This window comes from Eleutherodactylus coqui, chromosome 5 (genome assembly GCF_035609145.1).
Source record: "Eleutherodactylus coqui strain aEleCoq1 chromosome 5, aEleCoq1.hap1, whole genome shotgun sequence".
NCBI lineage: Eukaryota > Metazoa > Chordata > Amphibia > Anura > Eleutherodactylidae > Eleutherodactylus > Eleutherodactylus coqui.
In genome coordinates this window covers 76808551-76834521 of record NC_089841.1, presented here as the reverse complement: position 1 = coordinate 76834521, position 25971 = coordinate 76808551, and the positions used below count along the sequence as shown (strand labels likewise).

The following is a 25971-nucleotide window of genomic DNA, read 5'->3' as shown; positions in this document are numbered from 1 at the left end:
GTGTTTGCTTTTATTCTTCCTAATCCGTATTGTTCCATTTAATTTGTATGGAAACCCAATTTTTATTGACTAATGGAAAGATTAGCTAATAAAAATGTAATAAAAACCCAACTGTATAATTATCAGCGCAATATGAATTGATATTTTGTCATTTTTCTTCTTTCGACAGCCTACTGTTTGTGAAAGAGAGCTTTGTGTATTCGCTTTTCAGACACTGGGTGTAATGAATGAAGCTGCAGATGAAATTGCAACCGGTGCTCAGGTATATAGACTAATGTTACAGACAATTAAGTAAGCGTTGAATAGTTTCCCCGCATCATTTATTTGGCGCTGTTAAAAATCAAGTGGTATGATAATTGATATTATGGATTCTATTCTAGCTCGGTTACATCTGCTGTGCTAGGAAGGAACTGGAATTGTGCCATTCCTCATATCTATAGTAAACCAATGGCTTGTAGCTAGTGGAGCGTCCACAGCAGCACAGAGTACATCAGCTCAGCGATCAGCTGGGATTCCAGATTTGATGTCTAGCCTGCTGTTCGATTAATGTTCTCCCTGTTATGGTTGCAGGTTGTAGATCTCCTTGTGTCAATGTGTCGTTCTGCTTTGGACTCTCCAAGGAAAGTTGTCATATTTGAGCCATATCCTTCAGTGGTAGACCCCAATGATCCTCAGACCCTGGCCTTTAATCCACGAGTAAGTACTTCTGCTTTTCAAATTTTTTTGCATAAATTTGCGGATTTATTTAATTTAGGTTAGATGGATTTTTTTCCGCTTTTTCAACCTTTCCCATCATAAGAGAAAAATAATATATACAGATATAAGATCCGGCAAATCAAGCCGCCTATAGGGAAGCATAGGCGTCCGCAAATGAAATCGTAGCATGCTGCATTTCAGTGCAGGTCCCATACGGACGGCTTCCATTGAAGTCAATGGGAGCTGTCTGATCCGCGGCCCTTCCGCAAATGAATTATGGATGGGCTGTGGATTCCGCAGGAAAGCAGGAGTTCAAAAAATGTACTGCACATGTGTGCCGGCGCTTCCGCACATGTCCACAGACCCAGAAATAGAAGACCCGGACAAGTAACCGCAGTGTTCTCGGCTGTGGGCAGGGTCGGATTCCGCTGCGGGCTACGCATGCGGAATCCGATCTACCCGTGGACATGAGGCCAAGCCCTTTAAGAGTCAAGCTAAAGCAAAATACATCTGTACTTAGAAAGCTACTCAACATTATATGTAGATTGTAAATAGTGCTAAGTGCGACTGGCTTTCCAAGTTTTGCAAAAATTTGGTTAGGCTCGAATTAGTTCAAACTAGAGATGAGCGAGTATACTCGCTAAGGCACATTACTCGAGTGACTAGTGCCTTAGCCGAGTATCTCCCCGCTCGTCTCTAAAGATTCGGGGGTCAGTGGGGGGTGGGGAGCGGCGTGGGAGAGCGGGGAGGAACGGAGGGGAGATCTCTCACTCCCTCTCTCCACCCCGCTCCACTGCAACTCACCTGTCACCGGCGCCGGCCCCCGAATCTTTAGAGACGAGCTGGGAGATACTTGGCTAAGGCACTACTCGCTCCAGTAATGTGCCTTAGCGAGTATACTCACTCATCTCTAGTTCAAACCAAAGCGGAAGTTCAATAATGCCCCTAAAACTGGTGTATGACACCAAGAGCCATAAAATCCCTGTGCGACATCAGAGTGGTATACAGGGCTTTCATGGTTTTTGGACAGTGTTATACACCGGTGTTCAGGACTACTGTTTAGCAAAGTGGACCACTAGAACCATGTTTTGGGTCAAACTTTACTAAAAGCTCAGTACAGGTTCGTGCCAAACTGAACTTTTAGCAAACCGGGTTCTACTGGTTCGGTTCACCCAACACGAATTACAACCTCGATATCGGTGGATTTCTTGACTCGTCTTTACTTTCTCAACAGAAAAAGAACTACGACAGAGTTATGAAGGCATTAGACAGTATCACTTCCATCAGAGAGATGACGCAAGTGAGTGCATTTAGTTCAGATCTTAACAAGGTTCATTTGATTCTGTTATGCAACAACTTGGATGAGGCATCTGATAAATATAGCCTGTATAATTGTTGCCTGGGAACAGTCATGACTCCTTCATTATATTCTTCACATAAATCGAATGATATCAGAAGAGAGACTAATGTGCAGATCCTCCAGCGGTGACGGTTCACTGCCAAGAGTGATACAGTCAGAGCGGCAGTGGCAGATAGTAGAGCTCAGATCATCAGGGGTCCACTCTAGACCTAATGGGCTTCGCCCATCGGCTTGGAAGCCTATGGTGGCTAAGACAGCTGAGCCATTGATCGCTACACCAGTGCTTCTAAGACATACTGGAAACTTAGAGGAACTTTCTTCAACATACAGTATACATATGGCCTATCGATAGAACCTGTGCAGTATGCTAAATGAGGGCATGGTGGCATAAACCAGTCCCTTCAACTTCCATCGTCTTCACTTGGCTTTGCTTGGGATACTAAAAATCAGATTATTAAAGGGGTTGTGTGGTTGTAAACCATTGATGACCTATTCTCAGGATAGGACATCAATAGTAGATTGGCTGAGGTCCATCTCTTAGGACTCCTGCTGATCAGCTGTTCCCTAGGCTTGTGCGCTCATACAGTCAGCTGATTTCTGCAGGAAGCAGACAGCTCCGTTACTTTTTCAGTGGTCAGGTTTGGTAATACAGAAAAAGTTCCCATTAAAGTTTATGGGAACTATGCCTGTGATACCAAACCTGGCCACTGAAGTGGGAACGGAGGTGTCTTCTTTTCTGCAGAAATCAGCTCATTGTATCAGCACATTGGCCAGGTGAACAGATTATTGGTGAGGATCCCAGACCCCTGTGGATGTACTGTTGTTGGACTATCCTGAGAATAGGCCGTCGATAGTTTACAACCGGACAACCCCTTTAACTGTTATTATCGGAATCTCTTCCTTTATTTCATTTTACAAGTGGACCTTAAAGCACATTATTAAAACACATCCTCATTTATCAAGGCTTTCTACAGCAACCAATTGCAGTGCAGGTTTAAAAGGACCCATCACTTCTCTTGACATGTCTGCTTTAGTAAATACTTGAATATGGTATGAAATAGGCATTCCGGGGCATCTTTCCTTATAACTCTACATTGTGCCATTTATTTATTATTCCTCTTGGAAATGTATTAATGCATTGACAACTGGGTGATACCATTTCCCTTGCCGAGTGGGGATGTCCCTATACTGTCACCATTGATTAAATAATGTCAGACTGAGTAAAGACCAGCCAGTTTCTGCAATTAGTAAAGCTCAAGTTGCCAGGTCTCAGCCGATTCCTTGTGCAATACCCTGTGTTCAGCCGTTGCCCTGCCCAACTGCTATATGCCCAAATTATGGTAGTGTTACATGCGCACCATAATATATAGCACTTATAATTGACATTATAATTATGCATTGTATGGTATAGTTATCTGTATGATTGTACACCGTATGATAAGGGTAGCACCCTCAGAAGTGCCTGGCATCATCCAATATATGGTCGGCCCTGTTCATTTGGACAGTGTCAAAGACCCTAAGAAACCCCGCTGTGGAGCACATACCATTGCAATGAAAATTGAGCAACCCCCATTGCATATTAACCCTTTCCAATCCACTGTCTGACGTCTGAAGACATTCTGATTGAAGGCTGCACAGCTCTCATGTCGGAAGACGTCCGGCAGGGTATTCTTACTGTATATTACTGGCCGCTCTGTTGTCGGGGGCCTCTCTAGCATGTCCCGTACCACAGTACTGGCTCTAGCCAGCACATGGTGCCAATGTATAATGGCAGAAAGAGAAAGCCCCCTAGGAAACCCTGAATCCAAAATTGGATTGCAAAGGGTTAAGTATATTTGCCAAATGTACAAACTTTCAGCGGTTTGCAAAAGACAATCAAGCAGGAACAATTAAAATAGCTCAACACAACTAATATATCAAGGATTCCCGGATTCAACACAAATTCCACTTTTAATGACTACTGCAGTCTCAAAATAATTCAACTCCCTGAATAGAAGCCCTGATGAGAGCTCACATTTGCAAATATGGTGTTATGTCAAGCACACCTGCTGCAACTAATCAAGGGCTTCATTAGTTGTATCAGGTGTGCTTGAGATAAAACACATCAACCATCTGGACTGTCTAGGGCTTTGTTGACTGTGATGTTTGATTGCATGTTAGAAATATGGCTAAATGTGCATTTAGACACAAAGATGATCGCTCAAAAGATGGCTTTTTACCGAATTTTGAGCGATAATCATTGTGTCTAAATGGACCTTAAAGGGGTTGTCCCGCGAAACAAAGTTGGGGTATACACTTCTGTATGGCCATATTAATGCACTTTGTAATGTACATTGTGCATTAATTATGAGCCATACAGAAGTTATTCACTTACCTGTTCCGTTGCTAGCGTCCTCGTCTCCATGGTGCCGTCTAATTTTCAGCGTCTAATCGCCCGATTAGACGCGCTTGCGCAGTCCGGTCTTCTCCCTTCTGAATGGGGCCGCTCGTGCCAGAGAGCTGCTCATCGTAGCTCCGCCCCGTCACGTGTGCCGATTCCAACCAATCAGGAGGCTGGAATCGGCAATGGACCGCACAGAAGACCTGCGGTCCACCGGTGAAGATCCCGGCGGCCATCTTCGCAAGGTAAGTAAGAAGTCACCGGAGCGTGGGGATTCGGGTAAGTACTATCGGTTTTTTTTTTAAACCCCTGCATCGGGTTTGTCTCGCACCGAACGGGGGGGCTATTGAAAAAAAAAAAAAAACCCGTTTCGGCGCAGGACAACCCCTTTAAGGGCTCATTTACATGAGCATATATAGGCAGCATATTACACGCATATTTTTTTTACACATGAAATGCGCAGTGAATTAAACCCATTGATTTCAATGTTTTCATTCACAGTTGCAGATTTTTAATGCAACATTCAGTCATGCATAACAAAACACAGAAATAGCCAACTGAAATCAATTGTCTTGCGTAGATACTTAGTAAATTCATGGGAAACCTACATGATCACTGCATATTAAGCAAGAAATCAGTGCGATTTCTTGCATTTTTTTATCTGATAGGCAGAAATACGCAGACAATCAGGGTATTTGAATCTGTGAATACACTGCATATTCACACACCAAAATATGCAATATGTTCATGTGAATGACCCTTAAGGCCATATTCACACGGGCAAGTGATATCCGTCTGAGAAACCTGGACAGACATCATACTCTTAAATGTGTTTGATATATTTTTTGTGAGAAAATCACATCCCAGTACATGCGTGTTTCAATAGAAAAAAATGAAAATCGCATTGCATGAACTTGCGAGTTTCATGTGAGTGTGATGCAATTTTAAACTCGCCCGTAGCAAATAATTAGCACATAGCGCGCATTTTGTCTTGCAGCATCGCTGCGAGGGGAAATACGCCTGTGTAAATCAGCCCATTGGAAACAACGGATTAATAGATTGCACGAGTTCTGTGTGTCGCGCAAATGCATAGAACTTGTACAATTTTCTTGCCCGTGTAAATAAGCCATAAGTAAAGAGAATGGGCCACTCAGGGCTCCGTCAGACGGCGTTTTAACGTGGGATTAGTCGCGCGTAAAAAAGATTGCACTGCGCGCGTAAAAAAAACAAAACATAGGACCGCATCCATTGCCACCCGTATGTTCCATCTTTTGTATGCGCGAATTTAATGCACATGTTAAATTTGGACATGTGACCGCTGCTATTAAAAAGCATTGGCTCTATTAGATGCAAATCGCAAACACACAAAACATGCGCAATGAAAAAACGCCCGTCTGACTGAGCCCTTAAAGGGAACCTGTCACCTGCCTGCAGCACTATAAACTAGCTTTTGGTGCTGTTAGGGCGGGCGACAGGGAGCCGGGTGCTGTATTTTTCACACTCGCCTGCTACCTGGTTCCCGTGCTGCCTGCATGCGGCCCGAAAATCAGCTGTTTGCAAAAAACAACCAAAGAAGAACAATTTAAAGGGAACCTGTCACATGCTTAAAGCACCATGAACTAATTTATGCTGATGTTCGACGAGGTGATAGAGAGCCGGGTGAAGTATTTTTTATACTCACCTGCTTTCTGGTTGCTGCTGCTGAAGTCCATGCGCCGGGAGACAAGACGCAGAGTGCTAAGACAGCAGAAATGCAGTCCTAAGCTCTCACTCAGGACCTGAAGGTTGCAAGTTCAATCCCCACGTGATTCAGGTAGCCGGCTCAAGGTTGACTCAGACTTCCATCTTTCCGAAGTCGGTAAAATGAGTACCCAGCTTGGTGGGGGGTAATAAATTACCTGAAAGCACTGCAGAATAAGTTGGTGCTATACAAATAACAAGTCCACTTCCCTACTAATCTCAACCAAAAACAGCAGAGTAAGTTAGTTTATGGTGATTTAGGCAGGTGACAGGTTCCCTTTAACCCCTTAAGGACCAGGTTGTTTTGTACCTTAAGGACCAGACACTTTTAAGGGATTTTACCCATGTGGCGGTTTTACTGCTCCATTTTTTTTCTTTTAGCTACCAAAATTATTTTTGCTGCGTTTTTTCCCGTGACATATAGGACTATTTTTTTAATATCTTTTTCACTGACTTTTTTTCCATTTTTTAGTTTTATTGGGGGTAAAATGCTAAAAAAAAATGATTTTTTTAACATTTATAGTTTTTTTAAAAAATTATTTTTATATTTGCACTAAAATAAAGTATGGAAATGGGTTCCTCTATTTATTTCGGACATTTTGATATATAGTATGTATGGCTTTGGTTTACAGGGCGCATACGGCGACGGTTTTTGTTGGTGTCTGCTTTGTGTTATTCTCTTTCTTTTGTATGTATTGTTGTTTTATTCTGTTGTTTTGTCTTACTTATTTATGTAATTGTGTTTTTTACTATCTGTGTCCCCCATGACGTCATATAAGACCTCTGGGGGACACTCACTTTTTTTTTTCTTATCTTTATTTCACACTTTCCACTATAGCTAGGGCGTCCATAGGAGCCCTAATTATAGGGGAAAGGAACCCCTGTGGTGACATTAGTCACCTGCAGAGCTGCCAGGGTCTAGTCTGACCCTCCAGCTCTGCATAGCAGGGAATCCCGGGAGGTCACATGACCCCCCGAGGCTCCCGTACTGAAAGTAAGGCTGGGTTCACACAGGGCAGATTTGCTGCCATTTTGCTGCGAATTGCCGTTGCATATCCGCACTGCGGCAAAACTGCTGCGTTTGCAGTGCAAGGCAGCACAAATGAGATTTGCCAAAAATTCCGCAGTGCGGAAATGCAACTGCGTCGCGGTTTTAAAAGATGCAGCATGTCCATTCTTTGGTCTTTTCCGCAGCACTTTTTTGTCCATAGACCTCTATGGACGCAGCCAAAACCGCGCCAAAAAGTAAAAAAGCGCTGGGGAAAAAAACGCTTGCGGATTTTTCCGCACGAAAATCCGCAGCAAAATCCGCAAGCCCAAATTAACCTTTGAAGCGGTTTTGCCGCAGAAGCAGTTCTTCTGCGGCAAAACCGCAACGGAAAAAACGCAGCAAAACCACGGCAAATCTGCCCTGTGTGAACCGAGCCTTAGGCTGGGTTCACACAGGGCGGATTTGCCACGGTTTTGCCGCAGCAGATCCGCCCGCGTCAAAACCGCCCGTGGCCGCTAATCTCGGGATTAGCCAGCCATGTGGATGAGGTTTCTCAGAAACCTCATCCACACGGGACGGCTAATCCGCTGCCGTAAATCCGGTTGAAACCGCGGCTGCGGCGGCTGCAGCCGCGGTTTCCAAAGATTGAGCAGGTCTGTTTACCTTTCCTTTTTTGTTTATTTATGTCGCGGCCCCGCTCTCCTCTATGGGAGCGCCGGCTGCAACGGAAAAGCATGCGGCCGAGCCGCTTCAAAGCCGCCGCGGCGGTTCTCCCGGCGGAAATCTTGCGGTTTTTGCTGCCTTAATGTTACTTTCAGTTTCCCCATACAGTGCTCATTGAGCACTGGATATCGGGGAAGCAGAAGGCAGGAAGGGTTAAAAACCCCTCCTGCCTTCTGCTTCGGGTAATCAGCTGTCACTAACAGCTGATAACCCGTTCCTGTCTCTGATTGATTGCAGAGACAGGAAGCTTAGAGCACCGCCGTATTTTTACTGTCGGCGGTGCTCTAAGCCCAGAACCAGCCGCCGTATATATACAGTGGCTGGTCCTAAATGGGTTAAATTGTTCTTCTTTGGTTGTTTTTTGCAAACAGCTGAAAGCCTATAAATTTGGCAGATAAACTTAATTTGCAGTTGGGGTTGAATAACTTTTATTGCAACTGTAGTAAGGGCTGCAATTACTGACATAAAGCAGGTGCTGCTGTACGGTGACAGTGATGGGTTTGAGGAATTTTACGCTTTGGATGAGGAGGTTTGTCCTGACGTGACCCTAGCATTACAGGCACCGCTAGTACTGCAGACCATTCCTGTGTCCGTACTTCGCATGGCTTGGTACTGCAATGCTTAACTCGTCGTACACTAAGTCTCCATCACGTACAGTCGAGTATACCCCACTAATTAACATTGTGTTTATTTGTTCCAGGCACCTTATTTGGAAATCAAGAAGCAGATGGATAAGCAAGATCCCCTAGCCCATCCGTTGCTGCAATGGTTTGTGAGGCTATTTATATAGCAAACCGTCTACGTAGTTTCCTGAGAAATACATTATCTGCCAAATCTAATTTGCTGCTGTGATTTTGGGAAATAGATCCTTAGCGGAAGGGGCTGAAAGGACAGCAGATGAGCTGAAGCTGAATGCATTACCAGGAATGTATCATCAGATGGAGCCATATGGTGGCAGGCTGATGGGATAAAAGGCACTGGTAATACACAGGAGGGATTTTTGAAGGAAAAAGCCATCAAATGATAGGTGCTCTAAAAATGGTTCTGGGATCTCAGTTAACTGAAAAATGGTGACAAATAGGTGAAACTCAAAAGAAAAAAAACCATTTTTTTAGCAAATGAATGATGACTTTATTAGAGGCCCCCATCTAGTAGGGTGTTGGACCTCCTTGGCCATCAGAATCGCAACAATTCATAACGGCATAGATTCCACAAGGTCTTGAAGTCATTCTCATTGCTTCAGATTAGATGGAGGTACTGATATGCTCTAAACAGTAGACAGGAAGGGGTCATCGATTCATGCAGCTTATACCAAATTCTCACCTCCAGTCAGCATGGTGCAAAAGAAATCTGGATTCATTTGACCAGGAGATGTTTTTCCACTGCTCGGTGATTCAATTTTTGCTCTCTTTTGCCCACTGGAGTCTCACCTATCTGATTCCCTTAGACAGTAATGACGCTAGAACTGGTCATCTGCTGTTAAACCCAATTCTTGCTAAGAAACAATGAGTTGTGTCTACAGAAGTGCTAGTTGGAGCACCGGTGTTGTGTTTGGCTGCAATTTGGATAACTGTGCACCGCCTGTTCATCAGAATGATTTTTGACATCCTCCTCTGACCCTGTGGACAAGTTCTTTATGTCTACAGAATCCTCTTTTGCTGGATGCTTTTCCTTGATCACGCCATTCTCAGTATACTCAACACACCCTTATACGAGAAAACTCCACAAGGCTGGCAATGAAATCCTGGCTCCGGCTAGTCTAGCACTGATGACCAGGCCTCACTGGAAGTCGTTCAGATTGCTGGATTTTCCCAGTATAATGTGGATTCACACTGAAACTGATTCACGGAAAAGGTGTTAATTGATTTTATGCTGCACACTGGGGTCACGGGTCTAATTTCCATGTAGGGAAACTCCAATCATGAAAGGGTTGGCCCCTAATAAAGTGGCTTTTCAGTGTAAGAGGCATATGAAGCCTAAAATGCGAGGGGCAATATAGATCTTGTACCAAGCCTATAAATTCAAATTATGCTTTTGCCACCATCTGTTGCAAAACTTCAATTTCTAGATGTTAACCCTGTCACCCTGTGACATGAGGTTTTCATCCTGGTATCCAGGAGGGAGTCTAAAAACAGGGCACAGCACAGAGAAGGAAAAGACAGAACAAGCCATCATCTATTGAATAAGTCCAGTATGTGGCAGCCTCTATACTTGCCCTACTCACTCCCGACTCTTAAACTGCTTTTGCGCTGCTGCACTGGATCCTGATATCCCCCCGTATCTGGTGTATGGAGATGCAAGAACATCTTGATGCTGGACAGCACCAGGACCCAGTGTCATGGTGCCCGGAGCCGAACGAGAACTGGGAGCAAGATGGATAGACATCTAGTCTAGAATAAAGTTATAGGTTTGGTCTGGGGACTAAAATGATTGCAGGGGCTCTGAATATATTTGATCCCTCCCTTTTATAGAAGCCATACCCCTCAGAAAGGCCACTCCCATTTGTCCACAACCTGATGCTCAAATATTGCCGTCAAGGATTCTCTGAGATTGAAATCTCTGAATTCCTAGCATACCCTGTAATTCCAAGCATACTGGAAATTGTACTCTTACAGTCACTGCGGAACCGCAAGTTGTAGACCCACTAATCTAACACTACAGACATAGTACGGATAAATACCTAGCACTATAGTATACAGGGTGTAGTCAAAAAAATCTCACTATATCTCAATACTGGTGTCCTACATTAAAATAACAATAGCATACTTGAGTAGGAAGACATTAATGCGATAGACGATGGTTATCTTTCTAAGCCCCAGGGGACTGCTGTTATGACAGGAGTAAGGTCAATTTACACGGAGCGATGGTCACTAAAAAATTGCTATAAGGCGATCGTTTTGCAATAATCGTTGCGTCTAAATGTTTGCCCTTCGTGCAAATTTCATGCACTGTTAGCTGATCCTTAAATTCAGTCCAACCTAAAAACCGTCAGTCAGCCTTATCAGCAGTTCTCCACAAGGAGTGCTGATAGTATTGTTTCCAGCTAGAGAACAAAGGATCTGAATGCAGATAAGAGCCTCCGGGCTATTAACTGCTTTAGGCTAAGGCTTCATTTGCACACTAAATTGCTTTTAAATAGCTGAGTAGCTACTTAAAAGTTTATGCAAAATGATCGCTCAAAGCTGTCAATCAAACTGTTGTTTGAGTAATCTTTGAGCTATCATCAGGCCGTGTAAATGGGCCCTAAGGAAAGTGAATTCGAAGTGGCCCCCTACATGCATGATGCTGTCCATTGGACCTGTGCTTATTCCAAAGACTCTCAAGGCAGATTGGACTCTGTATCTTCTGCAGACAACAGCAGATAACTTCCTAGATGATCTTCCCCATTGCAGCAGGAGACCACTTTGAGTACGCCTTCATTACTTAAGTGGTCCCACAGGACTAAGAGAGACATGAAAAGTTGAATTATGGTTCTGACATGCTACTTCTCACTTTGCAGGTGGGTTTTACTTTCTGTCTCTTGCAGGCGCCTCAACATAAAATTAAAATCCATGTTTTGGGGGCCCCAGGGACCTGTGCACCTATTGTTATTTCAATATAGGACACCAGTATTGAGATATAGGGCTGGATCAGACCTTTTGACTACACCCTGTATATCCAGCTTCGGTACATCTTATTAGTTCTCATCAGTGCAATACAATATAAGAGTCCCTTCCTGTGCTTCAGAAGATTTTGATTGCTGAAAGCATATCATGTTATAGGAATACAATTGTAGGTAACACAGCCAATCTTTTATACCACATTATGATTCAAGGCGCTTGGCTTTCTGTGTTGGCTTATTACTCTCATCACAATTTTTATCCTTAGTGTTGAACAGACAGTGTTTGTCACTGTAACCGAGACCATTTCATTTCCACTTTGTTACCTCGCGCATTAAGATATCGACAGTAAAGGCAATAAGAGAAGTGGCTGATATTTGCAGAACCCGCCATTCTCTGCACAATTACCATGCAAATCTCTAACACATACTGAGATTTAGGATCTAAGGAGAGGAGAACATCTGTTTATTCTTTGCTTATTTTTTTGCAGGGTTATTTCAAGTAATAGGTCTCATATAGTGAAACTGCCAGTTAACAGGGTAAGTTTCTTTTCCTGTATAACCAATGAAATCATATGGGTTTATTATATGGAGTGCTATTGTATTTTTTTAACTGGTGCGTGTTGTATTGTTTGGGTCATTTTTTATCTTGGTCTATATTGTATTGCATGACGGTGAACAGTTCACACAAGCCCCATAGTTTTCCTGATGTCCCAGTAGATTTGAAGGGATAGTCCAGTTGTAAACTGTTGATGGCCTGTCCTTAGAATAGGCCATTAATAGTAGATCCGCAGTTGTCTGTTGCCCTGGATCCCTACCAACTCAGATATTGGCAGAGTCAGTGTGCTTCTGCATGCAGTTAATTTCAGCAGGAAGCAGATGACTCCATTACCACTGCATTAAAGTAAATGGGGAATTTTGCCTGTAATACCACATCTGGCCACTACCGTGGAAACAGAGCTGTCTGCCTCCTGCAGAAATCAGCTTAGTACATGAACACATCCGCATTTAGCTGATCAGTGGGGATTCCATGCAGCAGACTCCCAACAGTCTGCTATCATTGACCTATCCTAAGTATAAGTCATCAATAGCTCACAACTGGACAACCCTTTTAATGCTTCCTTCCATGGTGACCCATTGGGATCACTCTTGTTATGTGGGGAAAATGGGGAAGCAGAGCATGTTACTATAAAGAGTATTAGATATTACAAAGTATTAGTATTACAAATTAGATATTAGAAAAAACTTTCTGACAGTGAGGGTGATCAATGGGTGGAACAGGTTACCATGGGAGTTGGTGAGTTCTCCTTTAATGGAAGTGTTCAAACAGAGGCTGGACAAATATCTGTCTGAGATGATTTAGTGAATCCTACACTGAGCAGGAGGTCGGACCCGATGACCATGGAGGTCCCTTCCAACTCTACCATTCTATGATTCTACTGATTAGGCAATGGAATTATTTTTTACATGTTTCATGGCTCACTTAAAGTACAGTAGATTTTCCTGGTGGCCCAGTGGAATTACTATCCATACTCCCTTTTGTCCAGTGTTAGTAGAGAATCTCTTTGGATGACCAAGTTTAATTTTCCTTCCATTTGCTAGTAATTCCAAAACCATTGAATAAGGTTCATATTGTGGAAAGATATTCAATTAGTTGCTGAGTTACGGCATCAATGTCTAGTTTGGGCATACACATGTAGCAACGTTTAATCCAGCTATTAACATGTCGAGATAACTTTCTTTGCCAAGGTTTATTTGCTCTTTCAATACATTTTCAATGGCTTCTGCCGTGGTAAGATAACAAAACTTTTCAATTGCAGCATCCAGATTTCAATGAGAGCTGCGCATGTAGTTACAAGCACTGGACACTACACAGGAGTTGGAGCAGCTGCTTCCACTTTGACCCTGATGCATCCTGGCTCTGACAGCAGGGACCGCCTGGAAAACCCCTTTATGATAATATCACTTGTCACAGAAAGTTATCATAGTCAAGTTAAAATTTTGCTGCATCTGTATAAGTGGCTCAAGAGCCCATAACCTATATTGCATTTAGACCCTTTCCAGACTGTATACTGTACTTGATCAACACATGACAGTATACATAACCCAGTAGACATTATTAGTATTTTCAACCAGTGGTAGTAGAATCTCTTTTGGCAAACCTGACAAAATGTATCGGAAACTACACAGAGTATCAGCCAAACTGCTTCCAAAGAGCATTAAATATTGACCTTCCTCAATCTTTGGGATGATGGCTAAAATCGGGCTGCTGTTTCAAGATGCAAAAAAGTGGCATTATTGCAAAAAAAAATAGAATATGGGGCATATTCACTTAGGGCTCAGTCACATGGGCGTTTGTACGCACCTCTGCATCTAAATAGAACCAATGCTTTTCAATGGAAACGGGCACATGTCTGATTTTTACATGCATACAAATGCATGCGGTGAAGATTATAGGACACCGGTTCGCAGAACACATGTAACTGCATTTTGCGGCAAACCGGTGTTCTGTGTATTCATGAATGGGTGAGTCCTGCCTCTGATTGGCTAAGCATAGGGACCAATCAGAGGCAGCTCTCAGCTGTTATTCAATAGCTGAGAGCTGCCTCTGATTGGTCAAAGTGTTCAGCCAATCAGAGGCAGCTCTTTCAGCAGGAGGGGATTTTAAATCCCCGCCTGCTGAAAAATCCTCAGAGCAGTGCAGGAGAAGAACTGGCTGGACGTGGCTGAGCCCCGGCAGCTGCGGAGAGGTGAGTATACATTTTTTTTTACATATTTTTGGATTGATTTTTCAGGGAAGGGCTTATATTTTAAGCCCTTCCCTGAAAATTACTGCAGTGCTTGCCGGCAGCCCATTGCTTTCAATGGAGTAGGCTGTATTGCCGGATCCATTGAATTCAATGGGAGAACATCACTCTCCTCTGCCACAGCTGTTACAGATGTGGCAGAGGATTTCTTCCTCTCTACGGGGAGTCCCATTTTCACTAGACACTGTGACAACACTGTCACAGTGTTCAGTGACAATGGGACTTCCCGTGGAGATGAAGAAATCCTCTGCCACAGCTTTCACAGCTGTAGCAGAGGATCGCAATGTTTTCTGTATGTCAATGAGGCCGCCGCAGCTGCCTCTGGCCCCTATTGGCAACATGTGAAGCCCCTGAATGTGACAGTATCCAGGGGTTACACATCCAAGGAATCCCCTGCTGTAGCTGTCACAGCCGCATCAAGGGATAGCGGGCAGTGCTCTTTTTGAGCTGATAAATGCTGCTAGCAGCGTTTTTTACACTGTGACGCCCGCTCCCGTCACACAAATTTTTGAACGCATAACCGATGCGTTCAAAAATTTGTGCGTCAAAACGCCCCTGTGACTCAGGCCTCAGTACCAGTTTAAATGAAGGCAGTGCCCATTTAGCAGTGACAAATGTGTTAAGACTTAAGAGGCATCTGGTAGTACCTCCTTGCACCAGGTGTAAACCTACTGCAGTTAGGAACTGGAATAGTCTTTCACAACCCTAAAAGCCAGGCCCCACCCACATTTTGAAAAAATTGCTTTACATCTGTTACCATCACAGGGAACTGCTAATCTATAACAGTCCACAAGTGCAATGGCTCTGCTTATGCCTGCACCAAAGTTTAGTTAATAATAGTTGATCATCTCACATTCACAGTGTAAGAAATAACATTATATACCCATTACAACTCAATGGCAATTGTTGAATTCTTCTATATTCATTGTCTTTCAATATTCAGACGTCTCCAATATTTTTATTAAAAAAAAACTCTTTGCATTAAACATCCTAATGATCATAAGTAGTGATGAGTGAACTTTTGAAAAGTTTTGTTCAGCCATTTCGCTGAACATTTGCAAAAAAGTTTGGTTTAGTCCAAATTAGTTCGAACCAAAGTAAAAGTTCACCAAAACCCATAAAACTAGTGTATAATTTTGTCTTCGATCCATAAAAGCCCTGTATAACACTCTTTAATGACTCTTAGACAGTGTTATACACTAGACTGCTTCTATTTCTATACCATCCATCTGTTGCCCTTCCATATTATCTATTAACATAATGAATCCGACAACTCCATGTTGGTTCAAGTGGGGTAGGCCACAGCTTTTCAAAAAACATTTGAAAACTATCATAACTAGGCATAATTACAAGCAGTCACTGGCAGAGTAGAACTTTGCTAAAAGCTTAGTTCAGGTTCATACCAAGCCGAACTTTTAGCAAAGCTTAATCTGAAACAAGGTTCTACTGGTTTGTTTGCTCAACACTAATTATCATAAACTACGTGTATGAAAAATGTGTAACACTAAAGGCAGGACATTACATTTTAAGTGAAAAAACATTATTCTGTACAGGCCACCTATCTATTGCCCCCCAATATGTACAGTGCTGAGCAGTTAAATGTGCATGAGGAGAGTTCATTGTATTTGACAACTTTACCCTAGCTGTTCTAGTATACTATTACTACACACAGCTATCAGACTTACCCTTATTGGGGAAAATTGGCTTTTCCCTTATTGTTTTTTTTTTGCCTTCCTCTGGATCAACATTGGGGGTTAAAAGACTGAACTGGATGGACATAGTAAACCATAAGTACAGTATTATGCAAGAGTGATGTTTTATCATGCCGTTGGCTGTGTGCAGTGGTCTCCTACGTTTACAATTCAATGCACTTTAATAAGTTTCTAATTGTTGTTTGTAAAGGCCCATTTAGACCTGATGATTCTCGCTCAAAAATCGCTCAAAGCCATCATTTGAGCGATAATCGTTGTGTGTAACTGCGCTAACATCGTGCAGTTTTCATCAACGAATCGCTGATCGTTTTCTTTCAGCGTGTTGAAAGAGAACGATGAGCCTTATCAGAAATTCACAGCTGAATACAGCTGATACTATTGTTTCAGCTGTATCCTGCTCCATGACCACAGCCGGGGTATGAAGAACAGAGCAGTCCAGCTGTGTTCTTCATACTCCACATGGAGCGCACAACTGTATACAAGCTGAGCGCTCCGAGCAGAGAACAACTGGATGCAGAAGACAAGCGGCCCTGTTTGTCTTCTGCATACCCCGCTCGGATAGCAAAGTGTTTGCTCAAAACTTGAGCGATCACCTTGCTAAATGCACAGGACAATTATCGCTCAAAAGACGTCTTTTGAGCGATAATCGCTGTCTAAACCAGGCTTTAAACTAGGAGCTAGATCCCAGACAACCCTTTTAACTCCATCCACTAACCTGTTATACCGTGTGACTGACCTTGCATTTATGTGATCTGTCACTACAGACCTGTGATAATCTGAAGATGCATATTTTATATTTTGCAGCAACTGAAATTTATGCACACCCCTCACCAGTTCCTACTACTCAGCAGTCCACCAGCCAAAGAAGCGAATTTCAGAGCTGCTAAAAAACTTTTCGGAAGCACATTTGCATTTCAGTAAGTTCTAGCATTTTCTGCTCTTCAAGGAAAAATTTGCAGAGCAGATTTTTGCAGGAAGTTGTTTGTCTGAAGATCAATTTAATGCGTATGAATGGGTTAATGGGGGGAAGTAGATGGGTTCTACAAGCTCAATTCAGATGAATGGGACAGTCACAGAAATTTCTGCAAAAAAATCTAAATAAGTAATGGCACACCTATTCTAGACGTAAACACCACAAACATAAAATGTGTTTGAATATTTAGGAATCTGGTGTGTCTAAGAACACACTAGATTCCTAAATATTAAAACACAGTTAAGTGGAACAGTTTGCCACAGGAGTTGGTGAGTTCTCCTTCAATGGAAGTCCTCAAACAAGGGCTGGACAGACATCTGTCTGGGATGATTTAGTGATTCTGCACTGAGCAGGAGGTTGGACCCGATGACCCTGGCGGTCCCTTCCGACTCTACCATTATATAATTCTATGATAAGAACACACTTATCTAGATTATTTCACTAATGTGGGTCAAATATCTACTCTTTTGTTGGAGCTGCCCTTTATTTACAGGGTTATTCAAAAAGAAGGAGCAGGTTTGGGGATCTAATTACAAACAAGCTACAAAAGAGAGGTACACAATCCACACATCACTGAAAAGAGGAGGGTTCAAAGTTTTATATGACATACTAGTAAGTTCCATTTTCTGCCACATTGCAGCACATTTTCATGAGTCATGCAGGGGAGGTCAGCACTTTTCCGTTTGCATATGCAACGAAATTCAACAAATTTTCTGTGCCACTCGTAAATTTCCTTGTGACGACTTGGCTGTTTTTGGAATAGACAGTGCAATTCATGTTGCTCTTGAACAATAGATTCACACTTGGCAAACTCAGGCACACAAAACAATTTCTCCTGTAATGTCGCTATTTTACTATAAACTTTAAAGAACAAGAAAAATCTCAGCAGTATGGCAGAAAATTGAACTTTCTGGTATGTCATAAAAACTTTGAACCTGATGTGCCTGTCTTTTCTAGTTTGTACTTAACTTCCCAATTCTGCTCCTCCTATTTGAATAACCATGTATTTCTAAAAGTTGCACTGGCAACAAAGGAGAATGCATTGTATTACTGTTACCTTTGGCATAGATTCTGTCATAGTCTATGAGTCTTAAAGGGGTTTTCCAAAATTGAAAAAATATATATCAGTGATCAGATAACAGTGGAAAATAAAGAAAAAAAAGCCATACTTCACTTTCTAATGGCCTCCCTGCTCCAGTGCTGCCACTATGGACCCTTCCAGTCCAATCCTGAAAGTGACTGCCGTGATCACATGCTGTTCCTTGCTTATGTGACTGCTTACCAATCACTGGCCTCTGTAGGCATCTGTGCATGAATGAGACTTGACAGTGTAAGCCAGTGATTGGTAATCAGTCACAAGAGTGATGAACAGTGCATGACCAGGGACCAGACTGGATAGGTGACTACAGCTTATTTCCTTATTTTCCACCATTATCTTCCCTTTAGCATTGTTTTTTAAATTGTGGAAAGCCCCTTTAACTCCTTAGGGGTGGGACCCATTTTTCTTTTTCAATTTTTGGTTTCTCTTCCCCACTTTCCAAAAATCAAAACTGTTTTATTATTCTATCAACATGAGTGTTTGTGTTTTGCGGGGCGAGTTGTATTTTTCATTTAATGTACCATATACTGTACTGAAAATCTTCTACTAATTTCTAAGTTAAGTGAAATGGAAAATAACACAATGCTGCCGTCTTGTTTTTATGATGGTTTTGTTTATATGACATATACGCATCGGCAGAAATTTCATTATAACTGTGTTCTATGGGTCCCTACGATTACCACTATAGTAAATTTACATCGTTCTTTTTGTACTGCTTTTAAAAAGTAAAATTTTTGGGGAACACATAAAATTATTTTCTGCCGCCATCTACTGACCACCATAACTTTTTTATTTTTCCTTTGACATGGTTGTGTAAGGGCTGTAGTTTTTATAGTTTCCATTTTTCATTTTTTTCTTGGAGTCAGGGTGACCAAAAAAAGCACGACTTTAACAATATGTATTTTTTTTCTGATGATGTTCGCTATGCGGAGTAAATAATACTTTACCTTGATAGACTGGAATTTTACAAGCACAGCTATACCAAATATGTTTATGGGTAATTCGTTTTTTGACTTTTTTATTATACATATGAGAAAAGGTTTTTTTTCCTTAAATTTTTTATAACTTTTATTTTCCCTGATAATGAATAAAACTTTTGTTAACACAATTTACATTTTTTAGTTCCCATAAGGGACTTGAACTTGCAATCGTTTGATCGCTGATAGAGTATAATGCAATACCATAGTATTGCACATATCACATGGATAGGGGATAACTTTACATTTTGGAATAGACCCTTTAAAAGTTTTCATATAGTTTGGATGTGGTACACGTTTTACAGTAGGGATCCACAATCTGTAATTTTTTAGCTTTTGCAAAACTACAGCTCTCAGTATGCCATGATACCTGGGGGTTATTACGGCACACTGGGAATTATAGCTCCACAATGGGTAGAGTCAAAGCTTGGGGACCGCTGGTCTGCATTGTGTAAAATGAGTGCTACAGATAGAACATGAATTATGTTTTGTGTTACAGTGGCTCGCACATTGAAAATTGGCACTCTATTCTGAGAAACGGATTAGTAGTTGCTTCCAATACAAGACTGCAGGTAATGTAAAATATTCTAGACAAATAACTTACTGTTGAAACTTCTAGGAGTTTACTGTGGCCACAAAGTAGTGGCATATTTAGTGAACAGGAGGCCACATAAGAAAGATCTAACTGGACTTCCATTATGGTACCAGGTTTGGCCAATGATGACAGAAGGGATTGGTGTTTATTTTTCCACTTCATGCTCTTGGAATAACCATTGGGCCAATTTCCCATCACCTGGTTCGTAATAATGTAGCTCTTTGAAATGGAGAGTTGTGGGCAGGTTCTCACCACCCAATAGCTGGTTTGTCCCACTCTTTACAACGGTCCCATAGTAACTGCATGATCTGCCTCTATGGTAAAGATCTAGCAAAAGTTAACTTGACATTTAACATGTAGCTTAACTACAACGTACTATAATGCTGTAAATTAAGTTATCATGAGGCACCAGTCATACTAATAAATGCTACATCTCTGTGTATGCTCAGACTACACACAGGTTTTGTTTGTAGTCTGTAACCATGGCGACACATAGATCTGCATTGGAGCTGCTTGAACAAACTCTAGGTTCTTCTAACCAAGACTTTTTCCCTCACGGCCTTAATTATTTTTCTCATTCTTTTTTCTGCTGACTGATATTATATACCAGCCAACAATCCAGTTTTTTGCTTGTTTAACCTAAACAATTTAGGTAATCATAAAAAAGGATGTACCAAGTACTGTGAACAAGGTTAATCAGCTCACCTTGTTTTAGAATTGACAATTATCAGCTCCAACTATTCTTGAGTCCACAGGAATCGTGCATGAACATAATAGCAATGAGATGAATGAGATCAGTTAAACTGCTAAAACATATCAATATCCATTAATAAATATCCAAGTCTTTAAAAACAAACAACCGAATAGCGTGCCCCTGCTTTAATTACTTGTTTCGGATAGCATCCTTACTCATGGCATCTATAGAGGAAAGTGTCTTTATTAGGAAACTTAGCACTAGAACAAGAAGGTTCAATCTGAGATTAGTTGGGGGAAGATCACAAGCAATATCAGAAAATATTACTTTATTGAAAAAGTACTCTCTTTCTAAAAATAAATCGCGCCCCTAGAAGAAGTTGTCATTTTGCTGCAAAACTCGGCATGCAGTTAGTTACATCTCAGGCAGATATGCAAATGAATAGCCTTGTGGTGTGATTGCATGAATGGTCTTGTCACCTAAGGCCTATAAAAAGGCTCTTAGAGGCTCCTTGTGTGTAGTGACCTCTTTTTCCGCTAGTGTAGCGCTTGTTGACCACTAGACAGAGAGGAGATTTCTCCAACTTACAGAGTTTGAGAGGGGTGCATTATTGGAATGCAATAAGCTGGATGGTGGTATTGGCAAATTGTCCACCACCTGGGCCATTCTGTCGAGACTGTTAGGTGATGTTAGGACCAGTGGATATGTGAGGGCACGAACACAAGGCGACCGGGCTCAGGATGCCCTCAACAGACCACCAGTAGAGAGGATCGTCTCATCGTCCAACAAAGCCTCCATGCCCCATGAATCACATCTTGTATCCAAGCTAGAGGCAGTACAACAGGGTACCGGAGCCTCCATGCCTGCCTGTATCACATCTTGTATCCAAGCTAGAGGCGGTACAACAGGGTACCGGAGCCTCCATGCCTGCCTGTATCACATCTTGTATCCACGCTAGAGGTGGTACAACAGGGTACTAGAGCCTCCATGCCTGTCTGTATCACATCTTGTATCCAAGCTAGAGGCAGTACAACAGGGTACTAGAGCCACCATGCCCACCCGTATCACATCTTGTATCCAAGCTAGAGGCAGTACAACAAGGTACTAGAGCCTCCATGCCTGCCCGTATCACATCTTGTATCCAAGCTAGAGGTGATACAACAGGGTACTAGAGCCTCCATGCCTGCCCGTATCACATCTTGTATCCAAGCTAGAGGTGGTACAACAGGGTACTAGAGCCTCCATGCCTGTCTGTATCACATCTTGTATCCAGGCTAGAGGCAGTACAACAGGGTACTGGAGCCTCCATGCCTGTCTGTATCACATCTTGTATCCAAGCTAGAGGCAGTACAACAGGGTACTAGAGCCTCCATGCCCGTCCGTATCACATCTTGTATCCAGGCTAGAGGCAGTACAACAGGGTACTAGAGCCTCCCTTCAAGTGTTCAGTTGCCTGCAATAAATCCTTTTTGCTCTGATACTGGAATCACTTACTGTTATCAGCATTACAATCACACAGTGAAAGTTTTATTCAATTTTTTTTTTACAATGAGTGTAGTAGAAGCCTAGAACGAACTTCCAGCAGACGTGGTTGGAAAATCAACAGTAAGTGAACATAACCTACCTGAGCTAAGCATAAGAGAGAAATAAGAAGGAGATAATACAGTATAAGGGCAGACCAGATAAACAGTTGGGGCTTTTCTGCAGTCCGTCTTTTCTGTTTCTGAGATGTAACTTTTAGTAGTAAGGTAATGTGTCATACAAATAAGTCCAAAGTTCCAGCACTGAAATGCAATTACATCGTTTTGATTCTATAAAATTATTTTTTAATAACAAACCTCAAACACCGGACACCAGATGAAGCCAAGACATTGAATTTTAACATTTAATAGGATTTTTGTGACTGGGACACAACACATGTCAGATGCAATAATCTTCAGATTTTGTTCTGTTTTCTTAAATCATTTTATGGCATGAACCTGCCTGAATCAATCAACCTGTGAAGTGACCTCAGCGGCTGGAGTTAATATCTATAGATTTTTTGTTTGTTCATTGCAAACGTATTTTAAAAGCTATTGTGAAGAATGTTAAGGTATTGAATGATGATGTAAGCCATTCATGTGATGCATATCTTTCTTGATATCGATTTAGCTTCACGGTGCCATGTACGGAAGTGGAATATATCTAAGTCCATTGGCAAGCATATCATTTGGCTACTCAGGTAAATGAGACTTCCTCTTCAAGCCAGTGGATTTTTCCTATTTATATATTATATATTACGTATGTCTGGACAGTCATGTGGATGGTCCATGGTTCATTCTTGTTTGTATCAATAGACAAAAATAAAACACAGCCCTCTCCCCAAAGGAACACTCGGTTGCACCATGGCATTTGTATGGCAGGGGCATTGAATGGGGCTGTATGCATGCATGAGACCTTGTAGGGTGAAACATTTTCTTTTACTATTTTCTACACAGGGATGAACAAGAAGCAACAGAAAGTATCAGCCAAGGACGACCCCCCTAGCAGCAAAAGCAGTAATACATCACAGGTATTATTTTTCTGGTCTTTCAGATATATGACCCACCCATTATTATTTGTAATTATTTGTCTTATCATCTTTAAATCTATGTAATATTTCTGGATAAATACCCAATAAAAATGATGGCCATTTCAGGATCAATATTGGCGGAGGCTGGGCTAAATATTGTATGAGGACGTGTTTCTATTTTCTTTCTTTCTATCTCTCTTTCAGCAGGGAGGAAGTAAAGGGCAGCAGTAAATTATTTCATCCTATTCCTTTCATAGTAAAGTTATCTGGATTTTATCTCTTATATACATCTATATAGCGCATACTTTTTCCATAGCCCCATTGGGGCTCACAATCTAAGTTCATCTTAGTGTGGGAGGAAACTGGGGTGCCAAGAGGAAATACGGGGAGAACACAAAAACTCCAGGCAGATGTTGTCCTTGGTGGGATTTTACCCAGGACCCTAGAGCTGGAAGACAACAGTCATAATCAGTCTCTCTCTTGCACTCTTTCTTTCTCTTTTTATCACCTTTGGTTTTGCCATCTCTTTCTCTCACCTTTTCTGTCTCTTTCACAAAGGGAGGAAGTAAAGGGCTGTAGAAATTATATATATCTCATATCTATCTATCTATCTATCTATCTATCTATCTGTCTATCTCATATCTATCTATCTATCTATCTATCTATCTATCTATCTCATATCTATCTATCTATCTATCTCATATCTATCTATCTATCTATCTATCTATCTATCTATCTATCTCATATCTATCTATCTATCTCATATCTATCTATCTATCTATCTCATATCTATCTCATATCTATCTATCTATCTCATATCTATCTGTCTGTCTGTCTATCTCATATCTATCTATCTATCTATCTATCTATCTCATATCTATCTATATCATATCTATCTATATCATATCTATCTATATCATATCTATCTATCTATCTATCTATCTATCTATCTATCTATCTATCTATCTAGGGACATATAATCAGAATCTACTTTGTTACATCTTATCTGATTATCACACCAATTATATCTATGTATTCTTAAGAAATGATGCATATAAAGAGAAGATGCAATAAACACCCCATATGTAAAAAGGGCCACAGGTTCTCTTCATTGAAACCTATGGGTATTACTGGAAGGGCGTGGAGTAAAAAATGTGAATGCCTATTTTTAAAAAGCCCTCTTAAGTTATAGTTTATAAATAGAGATGAGCAAGTATACTCGCTAAGGGCAATTACTCGATCGAGCATTGCCCTTAGCGAGTACCTGCCCGCTTGGGAGCAAAGATTGAGCTGCCGCAACCCCCCGCGCCGACAGCCAAACCTTCTCTGCTGAGCGGGGAGATACTCGCTAAGGACAATGCTCGATTGAGTAATTGTCCTTAGCGAGTATACTCGCTCATCTCTATTTATAAAAAAAAATACTTCAAGAATTGCCAAGGGCCACACCAATTGTTAAACTAATAGATAAAACTGCCTCAGGGCAACCAAAAGCCTGTTGGTTATGACCCACACCGAAGTAAAATATAACCTTTATTATATAAATGAAGTAAAACAGCTATCAAAATATTAAAATTACAAGAGTCTTGCAGCTCTGTAGACTAAAGTATTCATGGATCATAGATCATGCCATAATAGTATGGATATCGGGAGGTCACCAAGCTGACTCCTATCATGCTAGAATATGGGGATTGAACGCCGGCCACAATCCCCTTCATGTATATTCAAAGCTGCAGTGAAGTCCTGAGCTGAAATGTAACCACTAGCCATCCCCACCCCCATCATGTTTTGCCTAACTATTAGAGATGAGCGAGCACCAAAATGCTCGGGTGCTCGTTACTCGAGTCGAACTTTCAGTGATGCTCGAGAGTTCGTTTCGAGTAACGAACCCCATTGAAGTCAATGGGCGACTCGAGCATTTTTGTATATCGCCGATGCTCTCTAAGGTTTTCATTTGTGAAAACCTGGGAAATTCAAGAAAGTGATGGGAACGACACAGAAACGGATAGGGCAGGCGAGGGGCTACATGTTGGGCTGCATCTCAAGTTCCCAGGTCCGACTATTAAGCCACAATAGTGGCAAGAGTGAGCCCCCCCCCCCCCCCCGCACTGTCAGCATAAAGATCGTTCTCCTCTGCCACAGCTGTAACAGCTGTGGCAGAGAAGAACGATGTTAGCCCATTGAATTCAATGGAGCCGGCAAAACAGCTGGCTACATTGAAAGCAATGGGCTGCCGGCGATCGCGGGATGAATTGTCGGGAAGGGGTTAAATATATAAGCCCTTCCCTGCAATTCATCCAGAAATGTGTAAAAATAAAAAAAATATATATACTCACCTGGTCCCGGCAGACGGAGTTCAGCGCGGCCAGCGGCAGTCCTCCTGAACTGCTCTGAACAGCTGTGAGTAGTATTTAGCAGCCGGGGATGTAAAATCCCCGCCTGCTGAATGAGCTGCCTCTAATTGGTCACAGCCTGACCAATCAGAGGCAGATTCCACTCACACACCCATTCATGAATTTATGAATGGGTGAGTGACTGTTGCCTCTCATCTGATTGGTCATTGGTTAAAACCCAGCCAATCAGAGGCAGCAGTCACACACCCATTCATAAATTCATGAATGGGTGTGTGAGTGGAATCTGCCTCTGATTGGTCAGGCTGTGACCAATTAGAGGCAGCTCATTCAGCAGGTGGGGATTTTAAATCCCCGACTGCTGACTACTACTCACAGCTGTTCAGAGCAGTTCAGGAGGACTGCCGCTGGCCGCGCTGAACTCCGTCTGCCGGGACCAGGTGAGTATATATATATATTTTTTTTTTTACACATTTCTGGATGAATTGCAGGGAAGGGCTTATATATTTAACCTCTTCCCGACAATTCATCCCGCGATCGCCGGCAGCCCATTGCTTTTAATGGAGCCGGCTGTATTGCCGGCTCCATTGAATTCAATGGGCTAACATCGTTCTGCGGGGACAAGGTGAGTATATATATATATTTTTTTACACATTTCTGGATGAATTGCAGGGAAGGGCTTATATATTTAACCTCTTCCCGACAATTCATCCCGCGATCGCCGGCA

General features: G+C 42.0%; 1 protein-coding gene across 2 annotated transcripts in view; it reads left to right on the top strand.

Annotated features, from left to right (window-relative positions):
* Nucleotides 1–25971, top strand: part of PARP8 (poly(ADP-ribose) polymerase family member 8) — a 261740-nt gene that overhangs the window by 220406 nt on the left and 15363 nt on the right. For both annotated transcript variants that reach the window (XM_066602737.1, XM_066602738.1), the window contains 9 exons: nt 170–262; nt 571–696; nt 1931–1996; nt 8591–8658; nt 11980–12028; nt 16812–16924; nt 19556–19628; nt 22497–22566; nt 22823–22896. In XM_066602737.1, coding sequence (XP_066458834.1) covers nt 170–262; nt 571–696; nt 1931–1996; nt 8591–8658; nt 11980–12028; nt 16812–16924; nt 19556–19628; nt 22497–22566; nt 22823–22896 — 732 coding nt within the window. The remainder of the gene's footprint in view (nt 1–169; nt 263–570; nt 697–1930; nt 1997–8590; nt 8659–11979; nt 12029–16811; nt 16925–19555; nt 19629–22496; nt 22567–22822; nt 22897–25971) is intronic.